Below are 25,727 nucleotides of genomic sequence, written 5' to 3'. Positions count from 1 at the left end.
GGCAGCGGTCACGTCCGAGCTAATCGAGCGCGTCTCGTGACGCGAGTTTGCCGCCAATTGCCCCGTAGGCCGCAGGATGGAAGGATGGCAGGATGGCAGGACGGTAGGACGCTGCGTCGCTAACATCGCTAATTCCTGCCGCGTCTTGTGGCGCTGGATCAAGTTTTATTCTCCAAGGGAGGAGGGAATGAAGGGAATCAGGGATGGAGAGAGAGAGGGGATCAGGGATGGAGAGAGAGAGGGGATCAGGGATGGAGAGAGAGAGGGGATCAGGGATGAAGAGAGCGGGGATCAGGGATGGGGACTGGGATTGGGTAAAGGGCATAATGGTCTGGGCCAGCAAGAGGAAAAGCGCTGGGCGTGGGTCAGGGCACGGAACTGGGACAGGGCATGGGTTAGAGACGGGAACGGGTCAGAGACGGGAACGGGTCAGAGACGGGAACGGGTCAGAGACGAGAACGGGTCAGAGACGGGAACGGGTCAGAGACAGGAACGGGACAGAGACGGGATGAAAGACAGAGATATGAAAGGAAACGGAGACGGGTTGAAGGTCAAGGTCAGACGCAACATGAACAGTCTAACGGATTTTTTTTATCAATAATCTACCAGTGATAAAAGAATCTGTGCTTTTGTTAGCATTTGAGGAAGGCTCTACCACTAAACACGAATATAAATGAACAGATGTCACTTCGTAGGTGAAATAACGTCATTCACCAACACGGGCTCTGCATATTATATATACGCAAACATTAATATAGTAGTGGGACTCGAGAAGTTGGTTCTAACGAGAGTAACAATTGAGTAGTACAAGTGGTACAGATAGTGCATATGGTATAGGTATTAAGACTAATAAGACTAGTACAGGAGTACATGTAGTGCAAGTATTGAGAGTAGTACGAGTGATACAGATAGTGCATATAGTATAAGTATTAGGATTAGTACAAGTAGGACAAGTAGTGCAAGTAGGACAAGTGGCCGGTTGGAATCGCTGGAAAAATGTAGGCTTTCGCTGCAAAGTCGCTGCAGTCGCTGCCTCTGTAATTATAAGCACACCTAACAAAACAATTCACCCACTGACACCACAATTACTCAGGACAAGCAATGCCTGGCAATTCTGTGCAAACATTTATATTAATTTATTGCATCGAAATTACCAAATTCAGAAGGAATTGGGAAAAACTACGGAGACTATTCAAGATTATATATTATATATTAATATCATTAATATATTTATCACGTTACGTGCGGCATCGGATCATCAGTGGGTGGCAGGGGTTTTTTTTTCTGGACAAATTCCGATATTTATTTATCTATTTTTTAAATTGCAATGGCCTGATAAAATTTATGATGACGCACTCCCTCATTAAAATTTAAAAAGTACTTAAAAAGGAAAATTTAATTTTAGCACCGGAACCTACAAATGTACTAGTAAATGTTTAATAATATGCCTTTTTATCCACGGACTTGTCCGTTTTTAGGCCATTTAGGCCTAAAAACGGCCTAAATAGGCGTTTTTAGGTTAAGGCCTAAACGGCCGTTTTAGGCCTAAAAACGGCCCTTTTTAGGTTAAGATCATTGCATAATGTACGTAGGTTGGTCCGACGTTGTGAAGCTTGATATAGTTCTTGCAAATTCGAAATCCCAATACCGTCACTCCCGTAATACCCAATCCGCTGAATAATAATAAACTTTTATTAATCTAATTAAATAAAAATCCCTTCAAACACACATTTTATGTAGAATATAGGATTCCTATTCTACTGTCGCTTCCAAACACCTATTTTGCGTCTTATAAATTATTTTCAATTCGTACTTTTTCAAAATCAGTATTCAATTCTTGGTTCAATCTTTTCTTTTCCTTCCACCAATCCTTGCCTAGTTTCTCACCAGGAAATAAATTTCTGGTCCAGGTAACATTTTCACGCCCCCACAGCCCATACATTTTTCGGCGCCAAGCGTGAAATGCGCACACACATTAAAACTTTCATAAATATATGTAAAATATTATAAATCTCATTACAAAATGCATGTTCGGGTGTTTCTTAGTATAAATTACTGGCATGTTGTATCAAATCAAGCATATATTGCATTAATTGAGCCAGGTGAAATTGGTTGTATGTTGTATCAAATGAAATGGATATTGTATTAATTGAGCCAGGCGAAATTGATTGTATGTTGTATCAAATGATGCGGATATTGTATTAATTGAGCCAGGCGAAATTGATTGTCTGTTGTATCAAATGAAGCAGATATTGTATTAATTAAGCCAGGCGAAATTGATTGTATGTTGTATTAAATGAAGCAGATATTGTATTAATTAAGCCAGGCGAAATNCGTCGTGCAGCAAGCAGCGGCACCGGCGAGCCTGTGTTCGTGGAGGCCATCGACAACGTGACGGTGACGGCTGGACGAGACGTGCGCCTCGCTTGTACCGTCGACAACCTGGGCACATACAAGGTGGGGGATGTTTATATTTATAAATATAATATTATTAATATTATGTTTATATTGAGATATTGAGGAGGTTTAGGGGGACCTTGGGGGATGTTTATATTTATAAGTATATATAAATATATATACGGGAGACATATAAATGATTATTCTTGCGGTGCCACTAAGTTAGTGCGGAAAAGTACCCAATATACAGTGTTTATATATTAGAGTGCAAACAAATAAAATAAAAATAATATGTTTGCTCTCTCTATATACATGCGTATAGTTTTATTTTTTTCCACATTTTATTCATTTTCCAAAACGACTGATATGAAGAGAGTGGGTGATAATTGTGATGCCGATGAGGATGATGAAGGTGATTTATGTAGGCAGTTGTTGAATTTATGCTGTTTCATCAGTTTTGTCTTCACCGTAAGTCATTCGCTGTGAGTTTCATCAGTCCGTAGTTGTCACCGGGGCGACTAAACCCGGGGGCGTTCGTTTATTTAATAAATGACGACCAGGTACAGGTTGTGCATGTGGTTGGGGTGTGGTTGGCTATTGGTTGCAGGTGATGAACCTAGTGCGAGTATTTGGAGCACTGTAATGACTTGTGTGGTTTTCTTTTGGTGTCTGCAATGAATGTGGTTGGTGGATAGAATAGAAGAATAGGTGGATAGAAGAGATGAGGATAGTATGATTTAATGGTGGACCATGTTTTTGTGCTTGTTGGTGAAAGACGATGTTTGTGGTTAGTATGTATAGCAATATTAGTGTAGTTTTTTTAATATATGAAGTCGGACCAATGTGTGTTTGTGATGAATCTTATTGATTGGTTTTGGACTCTCTGCAGTTGATGTATTGCTGTTATATACGTCTCTGCTTTGTACACTTTCCTGATCCTCTTCAATCACCCACTTGCTACACCTTCTTTCTTCCCCTGTTCATTTCTTGGTCCCTACCACGTCCCCGACACTTCTATTACTCTCGTATTTCCTCTTTACCGCATCTTTCAATGCTCTTCAATCCTTTTCTCTTGTTTAATCCCTCACTGTTGCCTCTTTCACTCCCTTTCACCACTCAATAACACATCCTCCATCACATCATATTCCTTCCCACCAGTCCCAAGTGAGCGATCATTCATGCATAGTCGCCACTTTCCTCTCCATTTCCTTTCCAATAACCATTTTCTACACTCTTCGGTGATCACTTCACCACTTTCCACACTCTATACACCACTCTCTACTCATCACCATCTTTTCACCACTCCTCGTCACCACTCCCCACACCCCTGCTCTCCACCAACCTCACTCTCCACTACCCGCCAACACTCTCCGCTCTCCACACCCCTACACCCTCCACCACTCCCCGCCACCCTTCTGCCACCACCCACACCTCCTCATCTCCACCAACACCACTCTCCATTCTCCACACATCTCCACCTTCCACCGCCCTTCTCCACCCCTTCACCACTATTTTCTCCTATTGTGGATCATAAGAGTCTCATATTTCTATATTTGAAACACCTGCTACAAATATTTATTTTCATGTGTGTCGATAATTCTCTTTAATGGTACAGTTATCTCTCCGAAATACCCTTTTAAATACCCTTCAATGATTACTCTTTTCCCGACTTGTAGCGTTTTTCTCTGTTGCCAATGAGCTTTACTCTGTTAATTACCTTCCCTTGATGCCGTTGTCTGCTGCCTCTGCCATCAAGTCAGTGATGTTATCCACAAATCTGTCCCTACTTAAGCTTTAAATACACCGAATTTCATTTGAAAGCAATTGACTGAGAAGTAGAAAATTTTCTTTGCTTGTATCTGCACTAGTGAGATGGAGATGTAAACTTAATTTCTATTCTTTTACTATATTGACAAAAACTTCATTTATTCATTACTGCAAATGCTGTTTGCTCCGAACGAACTCAAGTGTTAACGTTTCCACATCCGCCTCTTGCGTTCTTCAGTTGTGTTTTCTCTTCATTTAAGGTAATCGTTGAGCCGAGAGACAGAGCCTCATTACTCAGGCTCAGAAGGACTTGAGGACGTGAGACAGTAGGACTTGTAGGATGCGGGGTCAGGCAATCGACAAGGAGTGCGTCCAGAGATTGTCCGCAATAAGAGAGTCTCTTTGCTTGGACTTCGTCCAGCGCATTCGTTGTCAGGATTGCGATTGAAAACTTGGGTCGTCACTCTTGCCGGGGGTCTCGCTGCCGAGACGCTTATTTCTAGGACAAACTCTGCGGAAACGTACGCCATTCGACGTATGCAAATGCAATTATTTTTTCACCCACACCTGAATATACATTGAATACGGTTATGATTTAATACCTTTTATTTTATTGAAGGAAAAAGGTTATTAAATTTTCGCTGTTGCTACTTTATCGAAAAAGTGCAGCTCTGTTATTTGAATTGGTGCGGTATGACAATGAGTCATGGCTGCATTATATATATGGACAACGCTACATGGACCGCGTTATATGTACCATGTTACATGGAAAGCGTATTATAGACCGCGTAATATTGACCGCGTAATCAAAGAAAAAGCAAACTAATTTTGCCCGTTTTTTTACTGCATTTTAAAGTCATCTCTTTTATCCATGAGAAAAATGAAGCGATTTTTAGTTCTAAGCTATAAAATGTTCACGAACGCAAAGATAAATGCGTCACTTCAGTTAGTCCGTCTCATTAACTAGAGATTAATTGGAACCTTTGTAACTCAGCCTCTCATTTTCGGTAAACTCGCTCAACTGAGTCAAGTAGCATTCATATCGTCATGACCCGCAAAAGTTTCGTCTAGATGAAGGCTGGCTAATAAAGGCGTCTTTGTTGGTGGTCTAATCAAGGTCTGATGATCACGTCGATATCAACAGACTGTCCTAGCAACACCTTATCAACACGACTTCATGAACAACACGACCATTCAAGGAACTTACGGCTTTCGTGTGTTGTTGAGGCATGTCCTTCATTTGGTAACATGAAGTGTATATTAGTTGAAACACTTACAGTATAAATGTGTTGTTGAATAATTTTCACTTCTCCTTCATCGACTTCTAACGCCTAAAGAAAAAGCCGCAATTAACACTTTCGTATTCAACACGCTTTATCATTTCATTATTGCTCATGCAAATCTGTATATTTTCTTTTTTACGTTATTCCCATCGAACGCACTTAACGTATTACTTATTTCTCACTGCTCATAACATTTTATTTTACTCACTCCTAATCTCTCACACTACATCTTTTAGCCCTTTTAACTTCTTTGTTTCTTTTCTTTAATTATTCCTTCCATTCTTCTATTACTACTTTTGTTTTTCCATAATTATCCCCTTCTCTCTTCCCTCGCGCGTTTCCCCTCACCCTCCCCCTAAAGCCCCCTGCCAGACAGGCTCACTGTTTAAGTAAGCCTCCTCTGCAGCGGCGCGTTGCCCTGATTTTGTTTGAAGAATTCATAAGGAGTTTGCCGACGCGTCCCGGCAGCTGCCTTCTTATGGGACAGCTGTCAGCTGCGCGTCCCACCTCGTAGCTCTGCGTCCCTGCAGCTGCCTTCTTATGGGACAGCTGTCAGCTGCGCGTCCCGCCTCGTAGCTCTGCGTCCCGGCAGCTGCCTTCTTATGGGACAGCTGTCAGCTGCGCGTCCCGCCTCGTAGCTCTGCGTCCCAGCAGCCGCCTTCTTATGGGACAGCCGTCAGCTGCACGTCCCGCCTCGTAGCTCTGCGTCCCAGCAGCCGCCTTCTTATGGGACAGCCGTCAGCTGCACGTCCCGCCTCGTAGCTCTGCGTCCCAGCAGCCGCCTTCTTATGGGACAGCCGTCAGCTGCACGTCCCGCCTCGTAGCTCTGCGTCCCAGCAGCTGCCTTCTTATGGGACAGCCGTCAGCTGCACGTCCCGCTTCGTAGCTCTGCACGCGTCCCGGCAGCTGCCTTCTTATGGGACAGCTGTCAGCTGCGCGTCCCGCTTCGTAGCTCTGCACGCGTCCCGGCAGCTGCCTTCTTATGGGACAGCCGTTAAGTGCGCGTCCCGCCTCGTAGCTCTGCATGCGTCACAGTAGCCGCCTTCTTATGGGACAGCTGTCAACCGCTCGTCCCCAGCCCCGTACTTCTGCGTCCCGGCAGCCTCGTCCTTATGGGACAGCTGTCAACCGCACGTCCCCAGTCTCACAGCTGTGCGCTTATCGCGCATGCACTGCGCCAGCCTGTAACAGTCAATGTCAGCTCTTCATTTGCTGCACCTCCAAGTCAATGCGAAGGAATAGAATTGTTTTACGTTTAATACAATAGGAACAAACTGAATATTTTTACGTAGATGGCTTGGAACTAGAAAATTGGCTTAAGCAGATCATGAATGTCTAATTAGATCATGATTGGATTGAAAAGTAATGATTGGTTCAATTAGATTTTGAGTGGATTATTCTAATCGAAATTTATATATTTATATCATGAATAGCCCAACAGGATTGGAACAGATGTAATTAAATTTTAATTGATTTAATTATATCACGATTGGCCTAATGAGATGGTTGTGCGACATGTTGGGATAATAATTGATTTAACTAGCTTATGATTTTATTAATTGCATGATGATTGTATTATTTAGACCATGGTTGGCTCAATTGGATGTAACAATGAGCTTCTTTAGATCGTGACTGATTGGACTATAACCTGTTTGACTAGATCTGGCCAAGCTTGAATGGTCATGTATGGCTAAAATTTGGTCATGACCTATTTTTTGCCTTCATACGAGATCTGGTCACGCATAGCCAGCATTTGGTCATGACCAATATGATGCCTTCACACGAGATCTGGTCACGTATAGTCAGCATTTGGTCATGACCAATATGATGCCTTCATATAAGATCTGGTCACGTATAGCCAGCATTTGGTCATGACCAATATGACACCTTCATACAATATCTGGTCACGTATAGCCAGAATTTAGCCATGACCAATATGACATTTATATACAAGATCTGGTCACGCATAGTCAGCATTTGGTCATGACCAATATGATGCCTTCATACAATATCTGGTCACGTATAGCCAGCATTTGGTCATGACCAATATGATGCCTTCATACAATTTGATGCCTTTACGCGAGATCTGGACACGTATAGTCAGCATTTGATCATGAACAATATGACGCCTTAATTCATACAAGATCTGGTCACGAATAATAATCTGCACTTGGTCATGAGCAATATTATGCCTTCATGCAAGATCTGGTCACGCATAGCCAGCATTTGGTCATGACCAATATGACACCTTTATACAAGATCTGGTCATGTATAGCCAGCATTTGGTCATGCCTGATGTGATGCGAGAGCAATAAGCAGCTTGAGGATATGGTATCACAGCAGCATCATACCGACTGCTCTTTCACTACTATGTTTTAAAATTTAAATTCTCAGTTAACAAATGTTGATTGAAGTGGCACGTAAAGACATTAATCATGTCAACTTGTCGTCAAGTGAAAATATAATTTAGAATGCACACAAATTATATTAAAATTATTTTAATTCTTATTCGAAACCTGAACAATTCATGCCTGAGTAATAATTGATATGTTTTTATAACTGCAACGATGATGACGTCATCAGGTTGCGTGGATCGCGTTCGACAAGTCAGCGATCCTGACCGTAGAGGAACACGTCATCACACGCAACCCTCGCGTCAACGTCAGCTATGACGGCCACCGTACCTGGACCCTGCACCTCTCCAAGGTACGGTCACAGTCTACTGGCCTTAATATAGCATGCAGACACACCCTGCACCTCTCTAAGGTACGGTCACGGTCTACAGGCCTTAATATAGCATGCAGACACCACCCCGTATCTGTCCAAGGTACGGTCACGGTCTACTGGCCTTAATATAGCATGCAGACACCACCCTGTATCTCTCCAAGGTACGGTCACGGTCTACTGGCCTTAATATAGCATGCAGACACACCCTGTATCTCTCCAAGGTACGGTCACGGTCTACTGGCCTTAATATAGCATGCAGACACCCTGCACCTCTCCAAGGTACGGTCACGGTCTACTAGCCTTAATATAGCATGCAGACACGACCCTGCACCTCTCCAAGGTACGGTCACGGTCTACTGGCCTTAATATAGCATGCAGACACGACCCTGCACCTCTCCAAGGTACGGTCACGGTCTACTGGCCTTAATATAGCATGCAGACACCACCTGCACTTCTCCAAGGTACGGTCACGGTCGTATCGACTAGGCCCAATATTTGTTGCATTGCACTAAAGTAAAGCTGATTGTTTTTAAATTAATAATTATAAATTTCAAGAATATTTATTCATGATGAGAAGTAATTATAGTTTTCTGCTGATACCACATGCTTGATGCTACCTATTGATGCCACCTAATGATGCCACCTATTGATGCCACCTATTGATGCCACCTATTGGTGCCACCTAATGATGCCACCTATTGATGCCACCTATTGATGTCACCAGGTGAACGCATCGGACGCAGGCACCTACATGTGTCAGGTCAACACCATCGTCGCCAAGAGTCAGTTCGGCATCATCAGCGTCGTAGGTGAGTCTTAATTCTATCATCTTTATAATCATTATCATTTACTTTTTATACCATTAGGTGTTCAATATTCTTAATATATTTTTCTTTCTTTGATCCACTAAACATATTTCTCCTACTACTTGTGTGGAAAAAAGATGTGGAAAATTGAAATATGTAAGAGTCGCGATAGCATCGCGGAATAACGCTTTGGTGCTGGCAAGTGCTGGAGAAAATACGGTCAGAGGGAGAACAAGTGGAGCAATTTTTCGAACAGATTTCTTTCCAGAGTTTCTTCAATGGACGATTAATATATTAATGTGCGTTGTCAATAAATTAATCGTGGAAATAAGTATTGTGCGAATAAAATGAGGTTAAATGCTGAGAAAAGATTCATTTTCATAGAAGCGCGAATTTCATTCTTCAACTTTGTAATTCGCATCTGATATATAACCTGTAAACATACGGGTTAATTAAATATTTTCAACACGTATAGAAATTTTGAATAACAATTAAAAATAATTTAGAGAATTTTAAGAAATTTTCGGAGAATTTTTCTTTCTATTATGAGCGAAGAAATTCTTAAAAACAGCCAAGGATATCGACTGCGAGATATCAGCGCACGAGCAGCATCGGTTTGCTCTTACAATAAACTTCCAGGAAAAGTGCAGAGTAAGTGAAATCTTGGTGCGATCTCCGTAGACTTTATTCCTTCGCCCGACACTCTCACTGATGCTAGAAATTTCTATTGGAATATCGCTGCTTTAGACTCTGCAGTCATGTTGGCAGACTTTCTGATTCGCTTCATTTTTTATTCAATATCCACAATTTTTATTTAATCTTTATCTGATCAACAGTTAATTATGAATTTTTGAGTAATTCAAATTATTGGCAATGTTCGATTTTTTAACAAATCAAAATTGTGCTCTGAAGCCGCTTCCAAAAGTGTCCTTGCATGCGATTATAATTAACCTAAATTTTTAACATCATTTCACCCGAATACTACCATGAAACCTTTTCTCATAGACCTACGAAGATGAAAAGGGAGAAAACTTCTCTATCATGCGAGGAAACTTCTCATGCCGCACCAACGGCATATGAACTTAGCAGATAAATAAATAGAGCTTAAATTTTTTGTTCTCTTTTGAAGGCTCTACTCTCTGAGAAAAGGAGAAGAGCGACGGGGAGTAACAATTGTTGACTTCTTCTCGTCCCAGGATTCAATTTGAGTTTTTCCCTGCACCGAGACTGGCGAACAATCGTGCGCGTCGTCTGCTCTCTCAACTCGCGCGCGAAGAAACGTTCGAAGATGCTGTAGAATTTACCGAGACTTTGCAGTTTTTTACACTTGCATGCATTTATTTACACTTCACGCAGACATGGCATGCACAGACACATGGTGGCGACTGCTGTGGCATTTACCGAGACTTTGCAGTTTTTTACACTTGCACACTGTTAGAAAAATGACCGTTAACGGTAATACCGGCGTTTCAGTGGCCGGTCGGCACGCAAAAAGAAACACCGTGTCGCCGTTTGTATTCCAATTTAACACCAGAAATCCGTAAAACATCTGACAAGAACGGCAAAACAGTTTATTTTCACGGGGCGACCGGCCACTAGGATGCCGGTGGGACCGTTTTTTCACCGTTTTTTCTAACAGTGCAGTTATTTACACTTGCATTTATTTACACTTCACGCAGACATGGCATGCACAGAGACACATGGCGGCGACTGCTGTGGCATTTACAGAGACTTTGCAGTTATTTACACTTCACGCACACATGGCATGCACAGCTGTCTCTTATACACATCTAGATGTGTATAAGAGACAGCCTTCATACAATATCTGGTCACGTATAGCCAGCATTTGGTCATGACCAATATGATGCCTTCATACAATATCTGGTCACGTATAGCCAGCATTTGGTCATGACCAATATGATGCCTTCATACAATATCTGGTCACGTATAGCCAGCATTTGGTCATGACCAATATGATGCCTTCATACGAGATCTGGTCACGTATAGCCAGCATTTGGTCATGACCAATATGATGCCTTTATACAAGATCTGGTCACGCATAGTCAGCATTTGGTCATGACCAATCTGATGCCTTTACGCGAGATCTGGACACGTATAGTCAGCATTTGATCATGAACAATATGACGCCTTAATTCATACAAGATCTGGTCACGAATAATATTGCACATGACGTACGATATCCTGCACATGACGTACGATATCCTGCACATGACGTACGATATCCTGCACATGACGTTCGATATCCTGCACATGACGTACAATATCCTGCACATGACGTACGATATCCTGCACATGCCGTACAATATCCTGCACATGACGTACGATATCCTGCACATGCCGTATGATATCCTGCACATGCCGTATGATATCCTGCATATGACGCGTATAAACTTTAGTAGTCGGGACCGCGTCCACATCTGTAGACTGGTTATTGTTTGATGCATTTATTTGTCTGAGTGAAGGAGCCAATAAAGATGAAATAAAGGCCAACATGTGTCTCCTAATATGATTGAGTGCCAATGGTTTGAATCGATGAAAAAATAAAGCTTTTTCACAATCAAGAATATATTCCATTCAAGGAATGAAAAACATGAAATATTATCGTCATGCCGTGCTTTGTACACAGCTCAAAACATAGCACTGAAGTTAAGATAAGAAAGTAACCTTCATCTCAAACAAGTGACGACATTTATAAAAAATTCCTTAAGAATAAAGCTTATGAATATTTTCTGACTTCCCATAGAACAACTAACGCATCGTTGTGACCTTGAACTCCGATAACTCTTTTTATAAAAATAACCAAAATTGAAGGATTTTCTCTGGGGTATAATTTTGTCTAACTAACGTGGACATTAAATGCTATATCCCAGCTGCCATGGCTGCGTCATGCGATAACGAAGGCTGAAACATCCGACGCGTCTCATTACGCGCATTAAATGCATTACGGTTGTGTAAATTTTATACGCCATTGGAGACGCTCTATATACACCCCTGTTCCCTCGCTGCATTGAGTCCCTCAGAGCGACGCCTAATTAATGTATTCATTGCTAATCTTCAGTCAATAGAAAGTAATCCGCAGCTTTCTCTTTGCCGGAGTTTTTATTATTTGCTTGCCCCTCGTCGGTTGCGTGAAGAATGAACGGTTTTATAGGAGCGATACACTCGTTAATTTGAAGGTAAATATAAGTCGCTCTAAAGTTATTTAATTTTTACAATTATGCACTTTTGATATTGCATCTTTGAGCTTCTTAAGGCTTTTCGTAGCTCTGATGAAGGAACAACTTCCTGTAGCGCGCAACGGCTTGCAAAATTCAACCGTTTCTACAATAAAATTTCATTTTTTCCTTCTGGAATGTTTTCAGAAAAAACTACGTATTTACTTGATCTGAGTAAAATAAATCAGACTCATTCATCACTACTTGAAGCTGAAACATGTACCTGACATGTACCTGAGTACCTGACTTGTACCTGAGTTCCTGCAACAATCAAACGGTTTGAATGTTCAGCGCGCAGTGATCGTGATTTTGTAATGACGGTGGGAAAGAAACATCCCAGCTGATTAGGACGAGTTGCATTATTTCTCTGAATATTTACAGTATATAACTGGNAGGAGGGGCGGCATGCGGGATTTACCGTGGCACTATTTTGTGCTATTCAGAGCACCATGCTGACGTTCTCATCTGACCGTGCTGATCGAAAAAAGCTCTCACAAATCTGCATTCGCACAAAAATATAAATACAATATTTCATAGCAGTTAGTGATAAATAAAAATAGAAAGAATACCTTTAAGCAACACTAATTTTCAACTGATACTGATATGACAAATACTATGTCGTATTTTACTATGCTCACTTTGGCAGCAAGAGTTGTGCACAGAAGAAATTACAATCATTTGAAAAAGTAAAGTAGTTTACCTGCATTACGGAACTGCAGAACGAGATCAAATAAAACCAAGTTTCACAAAAAGTCCATTTACAGTAAAGGTGCAGCAAGGTATTTACTCTGTCTCTTATACACATCTTAATCAGCATGCTCAGCCTGAGCAGCATGAGCAGCATGAGCCTCTTAATCAGCATGCTCAGCCTGAGCAGCATGAGCAGCATGAGACGCTTAATCAGCATGATCAGCCCGAGCAGCATGAGCAGCGTGAGCCACTTAATCAGCATGCTCAGCCCGAGCAGCATGAGCAGCATGAGCCTCTTAATCAGCATGCTCAACCCGAGCAGCATGAGCCTCTTAATCAGCATGATCAGCCCGAGCAGCATGAGCAGCATGAGCCTCTTAATCAGCATGCTCAGCCCGAGCAGCATGAGCAGCATGAGCCTCTTTCAGCCCGAGCAGCATGAGCAGCATGAGCCTCTTAATCAGCATGCTCAGCCCGAGCAGCATGAGCAGCATGAGCAGCGTGAGCCTCTTAATCAGCATGCTCAGCCCGAGCAGCATGAGCCTCTTAATCAGCATGATCAGCATGATCAGCCCGAGCAGCATGAGCAGCGTGAGCCACTTAATCAGCATGCTCAGCCTGAGCAGCATGAGCAGCGTGAGCCGCTTAATCAGCATGCTCAGCCTGAGCAGCATGAGCAGCATGAGCCTCTTAATCAGCATGCTCAGCCCGAGCAGCATGAGCAGCATGAGCCTCTTAATCAGCATGATCAGCCCGAGCAGCATGAGCCACAAGAGCAACAAGCTCAGCATGAGCAGCATGAGCAGCGTGAGCCTCTTAATCAGCATGATCAGCCCGAGCAGCATGAGCAGCGTGAGCCACTTAATCAGCATGCTCAGCCCGAGCAGCATGAGCAGCGTGAGCCGCTTAATCAGCATGCTCAGCCCGAGCAGCATGAGACGCTTAATCAGCATGCTCAGCCTTTGTGCTAGTATCAGATTGTGCTAATATCAGATTGTGCTAGTATCAGATTGTGCTATTATCAGATTGTGCTACTATCCGATTGTGCTAGTATCAGATTGTGCTAGTATCAGATTGTGCTAATATTAGATTGTGCTATTTTCAGATTTTGCTAGTAGCAGATTGTGCTTTTATCAGATTGTGCTAGTATCAGTTTGTGCTAGTATCAGATTGTGCTAGTAGCAGATTGTGCTAGTATCAGTTTGTGCTAGTATCAGATTGTGCTAGTATCAGTTTGTGCTAGTATCAGATTGTGCTAGTAGCAGATTATGCTATTATCAGATTGTGCTAGTAGCAGATTGTGCTATTATCAGATTGTGCTAGTAGCAGATTGTGCTCATTTCAGATTGTGCTATTGGCAGATTGCTATATTGCCAGATTGCGCTATTAACATTCAGTTAACTCCGTTACAAAGAGAATAATATTTACCGCAGTCTCCCAAGTTTGTGTGTTATGGTGAAGCTTCGAATGGTCTAAACTCTAAATGATCATTGAATCATACAGCTCCATGAGACGGAGTCTCTCAGTTCTCAGAGTCGTTCAGTTCTCAGAGTTTGAGTTACTAAGTTCCCATAGTCGGAGTCACGATCGGTTCTCAGAGCCGGAGTCACTCAGTTCCCAGAGTCACTCAGTTCCCAGAGTCAGAGCATTTCTGTTCGCGCAAAATACTGCAGATCAGTAAAAAGTCTCGTCAGAAAATTTTGGTCTTCATTGATTAGCAGCGGTGGTTTTTGAGAGCCATGATTTAAATTCCTGCAGCAATCGAGTTACGTCTGATTTGCCGGAGCACAGGCCATGGGAGTGGAGGGAGTGGAGGGATGGAGGGAGTTGAGGGAATGGAGGAAGTGGAGGGAGTGGAGAAGGGGAAGGAATGGAGCTGGTGGAGAGAGGGGAGCAGGTACAGGGAGTGGTGCTAGTGTAGGAATTGGAGGGAGTGAGAGAACAAATGGTGCAGGTGTAGAGGAGTGCAGATGGAAGTGGGTAATGCATATGGAAGTGTAGTTATACAAACGGCAGCAAAGTGGCACCTTATACAAGAATATTGCTACTGATGGAACTGAATTGGTACAGATGGCAGAGGAAGGTTCTGTCGGAATACAAGTGGAGCTGACGGTCGAGTTGGGGTACTGATGAAAGTAGTGAAGTGGTTGATAGAAGTAGTAATAGAAGTGAAGTGCTAGTGAGTGGACAGAAGTAGAATTGAAGGTAGAAAAGATATAGCATATACTTACAGAACAGACGAGTTACCTATGGAACAGATGTGATAATGCTCAAAGAAAAGTGGTACTGATGTAAAAGAAGTGGTAATGATGATAGAGATGTGGTACTGATGAACATGTTGTGGTGTGTCTGGTTTGTCGTGTGCTAGAACCACGACAGCTATCCCATGACTCCCATGACTCGATGACCACGACAGCAATCCCATGACTAACATGACTTGATGACCACGACAGCAATCCCATGACTACCTTGACTTGATGCCCACGACAGCAATCCCATGACTACCTTGACTTGATGACCACGACAGCAATCCCATGACTACCTTGACTTGATGCCCACGACAGCAATCCCATGACAACCTTGACTTGATGACCACGACAGCAATCCCATGACTACCATGACTGCATGACCACGACAGCAATCCCATGACTACCTTGACTGGATGACCATGACAGCAATCCCATGACTACCTTGACTGGATGACCACGACAGCAATCCCATGACTACCTTGACTTGATGACCNTCGCATGCAGCTTCCTAAACCTGTCTCTTATACACATCTAGATGTGTATAAGAGACAGCACAGTGACAGTGTGAAATACTTGACAACGATGACGCTTCTCAAGCTTTCGGCTGTCATCACGCAGCCATGAAGTGAAAGCTTCCAGAACTAAGAAATTGCCATCAAAAATCGGAATAAAGACAAACTAAAGTACATACGATGCAGAAATAACAAAAGAAAATGCGATATCTTAGAAGGAATATTGGGATAAGAAAGGCAGCCTCAGGGCACGCCGATTTTATTCCTCCTTCTGCTCCCCAAAAGGCGCCCAAGAGCGCAGTTCGTGAAGACCAACTCCAAAAAGTCGGATTCTGACGCTCGCTTTGTTAAATATTCTAATGGGGCCAGCGACAAAAATGTTGTCGCTTCCGAATTTTCTGAGCCTCTCATTCTTCAGATTTCAGCCGTATAACGGTGGATGTTGAATTATACGAAATTACAACCGAGCACGTAGCACATACATATACATCGTCGTAGGGGTTGTTTTTACTATGAAAAGAGGATTTACATTGATGAAATAAATTAAAGATTGATAAATTTATTGGCTTACCAGGTAATAATTAAAAAATAGGTTTAGGCTGACGTCCGCAATATTTCAAGCATCATTACCGGCATCAATCGACGCATTTGGCTAATTTTCTTTGAAAAATTGAGTCACTTTAGTCACTCAATGAGTCATTAAGTCATAGAGTCAGGGACGGGACACTTTACCGTCCCTGTACACATCCCCCGTTAGCGTCAGGGTCGGGACACTTTACCGTCCCTGTACACATCCCCAGTTAGCGTGAGGGTCGGGACACTTCACCGTACACTGAGGACATCGCAGCGAAAATTCCGAACAGGCGCACTGGTGAGACGCGACGCTAGTGCGCTCCCGAGACGGCGACTTATAAACATACATTTGCCGGACTAACCAAAAAAGATAGATCGGTGATTTTTGTTACAGAAATTTGTTGTTTTCGCCACCAATTTTTGATAAATTTCTGTATAATTGATGGGTTACTAGAAATTCTATTTAACAAGGTACATACATTCCTAGCCGTCTTTTTGATGGACTAGTGGCAGGAGAAAATCCCTTAGTGAAAGAAAACAAAGCCAACTCCTTATCAACAAAATGCTTCTTGGTATCACGCACAAATACTCGGTTATAGGTCACACAATAAACAGTTCTTACATCAGTTTCATTCTGACGCGGAACATTTCAAAAGTGTAAAAGGCATTTAAAATCTTGTGGATTCATTTTGAAATTAAACCACGAATGTACTAGTCACATTTTAAATCAAAAATGTAGCTTCTATTTAAGAGATTTAAAATATCGTCATTCATGTAAAATTGATTATAAAAATTGTCATAAAGTTGAAGTCGCCGGATCGAGGGTCGAGTGAGCATCAAACCTCCTTGCCGAATCGCCAATGCCACACTGATTATGGATACCAGATCACCTATATGTCTCATAATATATCTGCTAGAACTCTTATAACTTATACTATCTATTTACCAAAAATTATGTATTCGTCTTTTATTCCCACCAAACTGCCACTCTTCGTCCCTGAGCGGTAAAGTCGTCGTTGACTGCGTTCGTTGGTCAGAACGAGAGTTTCTATTCTGTTTTCCCGTCACGTTCGACGGCGGGTTAATGGTATTCAGCGGCCGTTTCATGCTTCAGCGACACCTGTTTTCGTTACGCTCTTTTTCCTTTGTTCCACAATTTTCAAAAGCGAATCCCGCGCGTCCATTTTTGCCCCATGTTTTGGGAGCGGTCGAGGCTACGATTTTTCAAATGTTAAGTAGGATCTCCGTGAGTTTTGAACGTCCCAGCTCTGCTAGGGAAGGAATAAAAATCGAATATATTACCAAGAGGAGGGGCGGCATGCGGGATTTACCGTGGCACTATTTTGTGCTATTCAGAGCACCATGCTGACGTTCTCATCTGGGCGTGCTGATCGAAAAAAAGCTCTCACAAATCTGCATTCGCACTAAAATTTAAATACAATATTTCATAGAAGTTACTGATAAATAAAAATAGAAAGAATGTCTTTAAGCGGCACTAATTTTCAACTGATACTGATATGACAAATACTATGTCGTATTTTACTATGCTCACTTTGGCAGCAAGAGTTGTGTACAGAAGAAATTACAATCATTTGAAAAAAGTAAAGTAGTTTACCTGCATTACGGAAGTGCAGAACGAGATCAAATGAAACCAAGTTTCACAAAAAGTCCATTTACAGTAAAGGTGCAGCAAGGTATTTACTAGCAAACTAACCCTGTATTCCTCACTGCAGCAGAGGGAGCCGAAGCACCTGTTGCCTGCTCTGTTATTCTAGAGGTTGAGACCACGAGAGATCTCGAGGTTTTACAGGACATTATTAACATACAGAGGGAAATGTTGCCGTGAGTTGCATTCACAGATTTGCAGCTCACGCATCGACTGCCCCACGCGCTACACAAACTCGCTCGCAGAGCAGGGAGTGGCGAGGATATGTTGTTATGAGACATAAAATGCGCTGTTTTGGGATGTGATTGTTAATTAACGCATTTTGAATAAAGAGAAATTATAAAAACTTGCGTAAATAACTTTCTGCAGGATTTACAGTTACTCAATGTTGGCTGAAGACATTTTTCCAGCAGGCAAGCCGTGTTAATGCAAGACAAGAAGATAAAGATACAAATTTAGAATTTATTTGCAGCAATTATAAATGATTGACCTGATTGTAACAGTTTTCTTATTTGATTTCGATTGTATTTATTTTTAAAGCGGCACAAACATCCAACCTGAATTGGTCGAAATAAAAATAAATGGTGCTTGAGATAAGGTCGAAATAAAACTACAAGACTCCACAGTATTTCAACGGCATTCAATCGAGATCGAGAAGAACTCAATGTTTCCATTGCAAGCTCGTCTGTGATCCGATAAATGGTTTGCTGTTAGATAAACAACATGGCACTAGGGCGGGTCTCTCACACACCGCTGCAGTGCCTCCTCTGTAACAGAATTGCTTTTTAGGCCTGCGGGGCAAAGTGAGGGGCGGCGATTGTGACTATCATCGGACTAGCTAGCGTGTGTTTAGAGGACACGGAAGTAATGAGAACAATAATGAAGCTCTTCCTAAGTACTACGTGGTGTTGTGCAAAGTAATTATTGGATTAGGTGTTAGATTATGAGCATTTGTGGAATGAGTGACCATCATAAATTATTGTTTAAGGATCACTGGATTGGTAATAGCAGTGAACATTGAAGTTGTTGCCGTTTTTTTTTTCATGCCAGAGAGTATATGACGAACACTTGGTGAGCTTATTATCCATTTATGGGCCGAGACCAGAAATGGTGTAAGAAGTGCTCATTTTTACCTCAGATGATTTTGTCCTCCCGATTATTACATTTTGTGGTAGTGATCCGGAGGCAAATGCATTTAATATAAGGCATTTAGTATAAGGCATTTAATTTCTTGAAATACATGGTCGCAATTTTTCTATTAGAATAAGGACGGGTAAAATGTATTTAATCGTTTTCATCGGTTTTCCTGCAGAACAAATGCTCGCAGGAGGTTTATTGCCTCGAATCCTAACCGTCCAGCATGTTCCGTTATAAAAACAATTGCGCAGACGACACGATTTAGAATTGGTCGTGAATTTAAAATCTCTATACAAAGACCAAAGGCTTTGTCCAGCAATGTTTTTTTTTTCGCTGCAGCAATCCCGAGAGAAGCGCCAGCAGCACTTTCATCCTCCCTAGGAACTCGAAGGCTCAAAGTAGCAATGAGCATGAAAGACTTGCAGCTACCTAAACACTAGTGCAATCTCTCTTCGCTAGTCCACTCACCATGAAGAACTTGGCGCCTGCAGCTACCTAAACACTAGTGCAATCTCTCTTCCCTAGTCCACTCGCCATGAAGAACTTGGCGCATGCAGCTACCTAAACACTAGTGTAATCTCTCTTTGCTAGTCCACTCACCATGAAGAACTTGGCGCATGCAGCCACCTAAACACTAGTGCAATCTCTCTTCGCTAGTCCACTCACCATGAAGAGCTTGGCGCATGCAGCCACCTTAACAACACTAACCGTTAAAATTAAACTCAACACTCAAATTAAACTCACCGTTTAAATTAAACTCAACACTCACCATTAAAATTAAATTAAACACCGTTAACTCACGGAAATCCTCATTTAATTGGTGTGCAAAGTGTGGGGTCCAGCTCCAACATCAGTTCGAAGACTCTTGAATGCAGATAAAATCACAACTCAAGTGTATTATCTTATGATTTTATCTGAATACTAGAATCTTCGAACTGACGGTGGAGCTGGACTCCGAAAGGTAGTCTATTAAGATATGATGAACTTTTGTGCAATGTTCATTGCTTGTAAATTTTTAGTTTATTTGCGATTCTAGCAATTGAGTGAAATTTAAGTTCGCATGCAGCTTCCTAAACACTAGTGCAATCTCTCTTCGCTAGTCCACTCACCATGAAGAACTAGGCGCCTGCAGCTACCTAAACAACAATCACCGATAAAATTAAGCACAGCTTCCAGCTAACTTGAGTATCTTATTTAATTTGTGTACAAAGTCGTAAAACAAAGCAATTTCCAGTTAAATGCAAAATGTTTTTAGAATAAGCGCATAAGGATCATGCAACATTCATTTCTCTATTTGATGAAGTAAAATCTTTCAAGTTAAAAATGACTGTATTTTGAGAAAGTGTGAGGTGCACACAATAGAGAACGAGGCTTTCATGAAATCACGCTTCAAGAATGAAATCTCTTCAAGAATAAAGTAAATAAACTAAAAATATAAAAGCAAACCGAATTGAACAAAAGTTCATCATATCTTTATAGGAAACTATTCAGAGTCCAGCCCCATCGTTAGTTCGAAGACTCTAGAATGCAAATAAAATCACAACTCAATTGTATTATCTTATGATTTTATCTGAATACTAGAATCTTCGAACTGACGGTGGAGCTGGACTCCGCAACGTAGTCTATTAAGATATGATGAACTTTTGTCCAATGTTCATTGCTTGTAAATTTTTAGTTTATTTGCGATTCTAGCAATTGAGTGACATTTAAGTAAATAAAGTAATTTTCATCACTGACTACGAGCAATTGCGATATCAGTCCTGTCTTTTGAAACACCTGCGATCTGCGATATCAGTCATATATTTTGAAGCACTTGCGGTATTGTTAGGGGACGCGGTGCAATAGGGTTTATAACAGTTAGGTATTTTGATTTTTGGTTTTTAGACACCTCAGACGTGACCTCGTTCAGATTTGCTCTGCACTCGTTCATTGTTGTGTGATCCACCACGGAGGTACACGTTACTCTGTATTTGTTCTGTTTATTTTTGTGATAATTTTCTTGTTCAATTCAGTGGTGGTGTTTAGCGGTGTTCATGATTAATATTTTACAATTCTAATATTGATTTATCTAGTTTGCATTATATTCTGCACTTGTTGTTGCTTGTTCTAAATTCTTGTTTATTTATTAATCTCAGAAAGGCTCCCAAACTTGAGGCCAAAAGTAAGAACTAGAGCAAAGAGAACACACAGTCATATTCTTGACTTTATTTGTTTTGGCGTTTCTTTATTATAGTTTTCATTTAACATTTTATTCATCTTTTTAGCGCATTTTCTCATTTATGGAAAAATGCACTATTGTGCTCGCCATGTCCGTCTGTCTGTCTGTTTGTCTGTCCGTGACCTCAAGTTTTCGTCGACGAGAAAATGCGCTCTCTGTCACTCACTGCAGTTAGTACTGAGTTATATTTTTTTACCACTATACCCACGACAATATCAGTCCTGTCATTTGAAGCACCTACGATATCAGTCATGTTTTGAAACACCTACGATATCAGTCATGTTTTGAAGCACCTGTGATATCAGTCATATATTTTTCAACATCAGTGAGAATCAGTATACCGTCTTTTGAAGCAGCTGGGATTACGGAAAAAATGTCGCTGTTTGTTCGTAAAGATGATGGGAAAGGAAAATTGTCCACTGAATTGCCACAGTTTTTGAAAAAAATAATAATTGATAGTTTCAAGCTAAATCCATTTCCACGACGAAAAAGTGGGCGCAAAGTGTTTTTAGGCCGCGATCCGAGTATTTAGGCGAATTGTGATTGTACGGCTCAATGCTATCATTTTTCACCATGATTCANAGGCGAATTATAATTGTACGGCTCAATGCTATTATTTTTCACCATGATTCAGTCCATATAGAAAACATAGCCTGCTTAATTAAGTTCTGTTCTCGTAGGCTGAAATTAACAGTTGCCTTGCTACTTAAGAAAGGCATCTATCCTAAATGCAGAGAACTGAACCACAAACAAAGCTTGTCTGAACACGATCACGAAATTGTGAAATAGGTCTTTCAGATTTTTTGCTGAATATATTCTTAAGAATTTTTTAGAATGACATATGGTGCATTAATCTTCCTTTTTCCATTGCAAAAACCGATTTTCTGAACCATCAACGTTATATTGACTACAGGTCTCGGCTGGTAGTGTATTTCAATGAGCGCATTTGTCGCGTAAACATTCCTGCCACTTTCAAGCCTCAGAAATGTGTCAATGATATTTGAAAATTCTTTGAACAGAAAATATATATGTAGTTACATTTTTTATATTATACCCGCATATGTACTTTGAACCATAACATTTGATTACCATACAATGGAAGATTGTGAAATAGGTCTTTTCTTTGTGACTTGCATAAGCAAAAATGTAACCAAAGTCTACGGTTTTATCTATACCGAGCGCCAGTTTAGGTCCTGGGTATAAGTTTTTCAGCTTCTTTGGTTTATATTTACAGTTTTTTTGAGTTGATGCCACGTTGTCTCGCATGCATGGTCTTACGAACCTTGTTCGTAGTTCTCAGTGAATGATTTGCTGGCGCAGACGTTCGTATTGAAACCTCGGCAATAATATAAATTAATTCCATTTATTTTCCCTACACATTACCATTCTTTATCTACTGACAGAGACGAGTTAAAACATAGTTTTTACAAATATTCTCATAATAATTAAAAAAATAGTATTTAAATATGTTGACTTCAACACTTGCTATCAACATCGACGCCAACAAATGACATCGACATACGGTGTTAACAACACATGCTGTCAGTTCTAGGCAGCGCGCAGATGTTGCAATTAAATGTTGCAATCAGCGCTCGCAGCAACTGCATGTCTTGCATCCTACCACTCACTAAGCGTTAAGCGCGATGTATTTTTCCTTGCTAAGAGGATTTCAATAACACGGTAATATGGTCCGAATATTACGTGTTCTTAAACAATATGGAAATAAGAGTCTGAAATACATTCCAAGTTTCAATTATGTTTCTATCATGTATCGATGTACACAAAAATTTACACGGGAGTCTACATAAACAATTCACATTTCTCTTCACCGAAAGTGATTCAAGTACAAAAAGCAAATATAAAAAGGTCATTGAATGATCCTGCTAAGTTCAGTAACAGCTTCATCACATGCAAGCCTTGTTGGGACGTTAAGGTGGTGGTTGGACGAGACGTCGCCCTGACGTACGCAAGTGACTTTTGCAAAGTGTCGGGATGAAGCTCATGCACCATGGCGCGGACACAGGTGTGTTTTCATCAGCGTCTGGCTGGTATCTCGTCTTTATCTCAGCAAACGGCTAGTCAGGCTAGCCATTTCACTAAGCCGCAGCAGCGCTTGGGCTAATGAGGTAAAACCTCTAAAATATCGCGGGCTTACAACTGATCCCTGAGGAACACCGCGGCTTCAGCCGCCCACCGCTGCCACGCGTGGCCCCAACGTCGCAACTTCCGCACTTCGCTTCGTTTTCGTTCGCTCTGTCGGTCCGGGACCACGAGTGTCGTGACAGTGTCGTCAATTGGTGTTATGAAAAAGGAATTGCAAGCATAAAATGAAAACAATGAATCAAATTTTCCATCTTAATATCTTACTGTGAACTGTTAACTCATTGAAAGGGAATCTATGTCCAGGATGTTATTATCTAGATTCTGTGATACTGTTGGTGTGAAAATAATTTCAAACGAATTCTCCCTAAACCGCAACGTAATAAAAGTATGATAAACTATTTTTCACTAGCTGTTTTTTGCAAATGGACTGATGGCAGGGAGAAATTGCCATTGGTTTGAGTAGAAATTGCAAAACCCTGTCCATCCTGTAAATTTAGTCAACATATTGGCTAGTCGACACTGTCATCATTCGCGCCGTTGCGTCAGACCACGTAGAACGCAATTAATAGTGTCACTCATTTTTAGTCGTTACAGAGATAAACGTACTTTTTTAATTCCACGCATAAAAAAGAAAGTTAAAAGTTTGAGCCGAAGTGAACCTCTTAAATACATATTTAATTTAATGACTTGCACGCGTTATAACATGACGAGCGACAAACATGACAAAGAATTGAAATACGGCTCAAAAGATTGCACCACTATTTTCGAATCTTTAAAAATTTCAGAAACGAATTTCCCACATCTGCCTTACATGAACTAAAGCCAAATGACACAATGACCCACGGGTTTAGAACATGGGTTTTAAGAGTAGCTTGGTCGCAAGGATTACATTACGCCGCACAATTCCAGAAATACTTCAAGCTCGGGCGGCCAAAACACTGAGCACAAATGGCGATTGCATTCGTGTCGTGCGTAGGTCGAATGCTTAGCATTCAATCGATAGAGAATTTTGAGGCAGCGTTTAAGATCAAATGGGAAGCGTGTCCGACTGTTTGGACGAGGCGCACCAAAACTTTCGATGCTCTTCGGCCATCAAAGAAGCGATGAAAATTGCCGAAGGGGGTAGGCCTTTATACGCGCGTGGGGGGTGAGTGGGTGAGGGCTAGAGAAGCTTAATAGTTGCTACCGGTCATTGGTGAACTTAAAACAAGGGTTGGGAGGTAGAAATTTTGCTGTGGAATTATTGTATGCCTCGAAATTAATTGACTTGAGGTGGTGCAGGATGGGGTGACGCGGGTGTGGGGGTGCCGAAGTGATGCAATATGGGGTGACGTGGGTGTGGGGAGATGCGGTGCAGGGATGATGCAATGCCGGGATGTTGAAGACGTGGGGTTGCCTGGTCAAGCCGGCGCTGCAGATAAGCTGTTCACCCCAGAGTGTCGGGGTGATGCAAGGGGTGACGGTACGCTGAGGAGACGCGGGTGTCGAGGTGATAGGGTGCTGCGGTGATGCTGTGGTGGTATCTGCGATACCTAATGCAGGGACTTGCGATACCTAATGCAGTGGTCTGCGATACCTAATGCAGGGACTTGCGATACCTAATGCAGCGGTCTGCGATACCTAATGCAGGGACTTGCGATACCTAATGCAGGGACTTGCGATACCTAATGCAGTGGTCCGCGATATCTAATGCAGTGGTCCGCGATACCTAATGCAGTGGTCTGCGATACATAATGCAGTGGTCTGCGATACCTAAAGCAGGGATCAGCAATAAGCAATCAAGAGTTCAGGGATTGCTAATTCAGGGAACAGGGATTGCCGATCCTAGGATCTGAAATTACTAATCCACGGATCTTGCATTGGTGGTCGGAAGAAAAGCTGCCATGGCCGCCGGCGTTCACATGCGGGCTTTGAAGGAAGCCATTTGAAGCCAGTCTCTAATTGGCTCCTGGAGGCCGTGACGTCACTTCTAAGGCTTCATCTGATTGGCTCATCGGTGTTGGCAACCTGCTATTCATTCTATTGAAGAAACTAATGATGATTGCGTCCAAATGAATATCGATTGCAATAATGCTTCCATGCAGCACATGACTCGTGTTCAACATCATTCATTCCCTTGTCTCGTATTCAACAAAAATTGTCCTGGTGTTCAACAAAAATAGGTTGGTGCTGTCGGTGACATCGGACACTCGAAGCGCAATTCGAGGTGTATTTTTGAGAGCGAAATTCTACTTTGGTTCTCAACGTCTGAGTGCAGATGTCTTCAAAATAATTTTGATATATCCATCAACCAAGAAAGCTCAAGCGTTTGAAATAAACATCGTAAAACTTTTAATCGGCCGTACATCTGAGCATGCATCGTA

The 25,727-nt window shown here is 41.8% G+C and overlaps 1 protein-coding gene across 1 annotated transcript in view; it reads left to right on the top strand.

Annotated features, from left to right (window-relative positions):
• Window positions 1–76: 76 nt before the first annotated feature.
• The window catches only part of LOC108675817 (neurotrimin), a 39,593-nt gene continuing 13,942 nt past the window's right edge, over window positions 77–25,727 (top strand). Inside the window, exons 1-4 of the mRNA XM_018163845.2 lie at window positions 77–479; window positions 2,345–2,457; window positions 8,031–8,153; window positions 8,899–8,983. Of these exons, the coding sequence (XP_018019334.2) occupies window positions 77–479; window positions 2,345–2,457; window positions 8,031–8,153; window positions 8,899–8,983 (724 nt within the window). The remainder of the gene's footprint in view (window positions 480–2,344; window positions 2,458–8,030; window positions 8,154–8,898; window positions 8,984–25,727) is intronic.

This window comes from Hyalella azteca, unplaced genomic scaffold (genome assembly GCF_000764305.2).
Source record: "Hyalella azteca isolate HAZT.00-mixed unplaced genomic scaffold, Hazt_2.0.2 contig11457, whole genome shotgun sequence".
NCBI lineage: Eukaryota > Metazoa > Arthropoda > Malacostraca > Amphipoda > Hyalellidae > Hyalella > Hyalella azteca.
The sequence above is the reverse complement of the archived record's forward strand: the minus strand, read 5'-3'. Positions and strand labels throughout refer to the sequence as shown.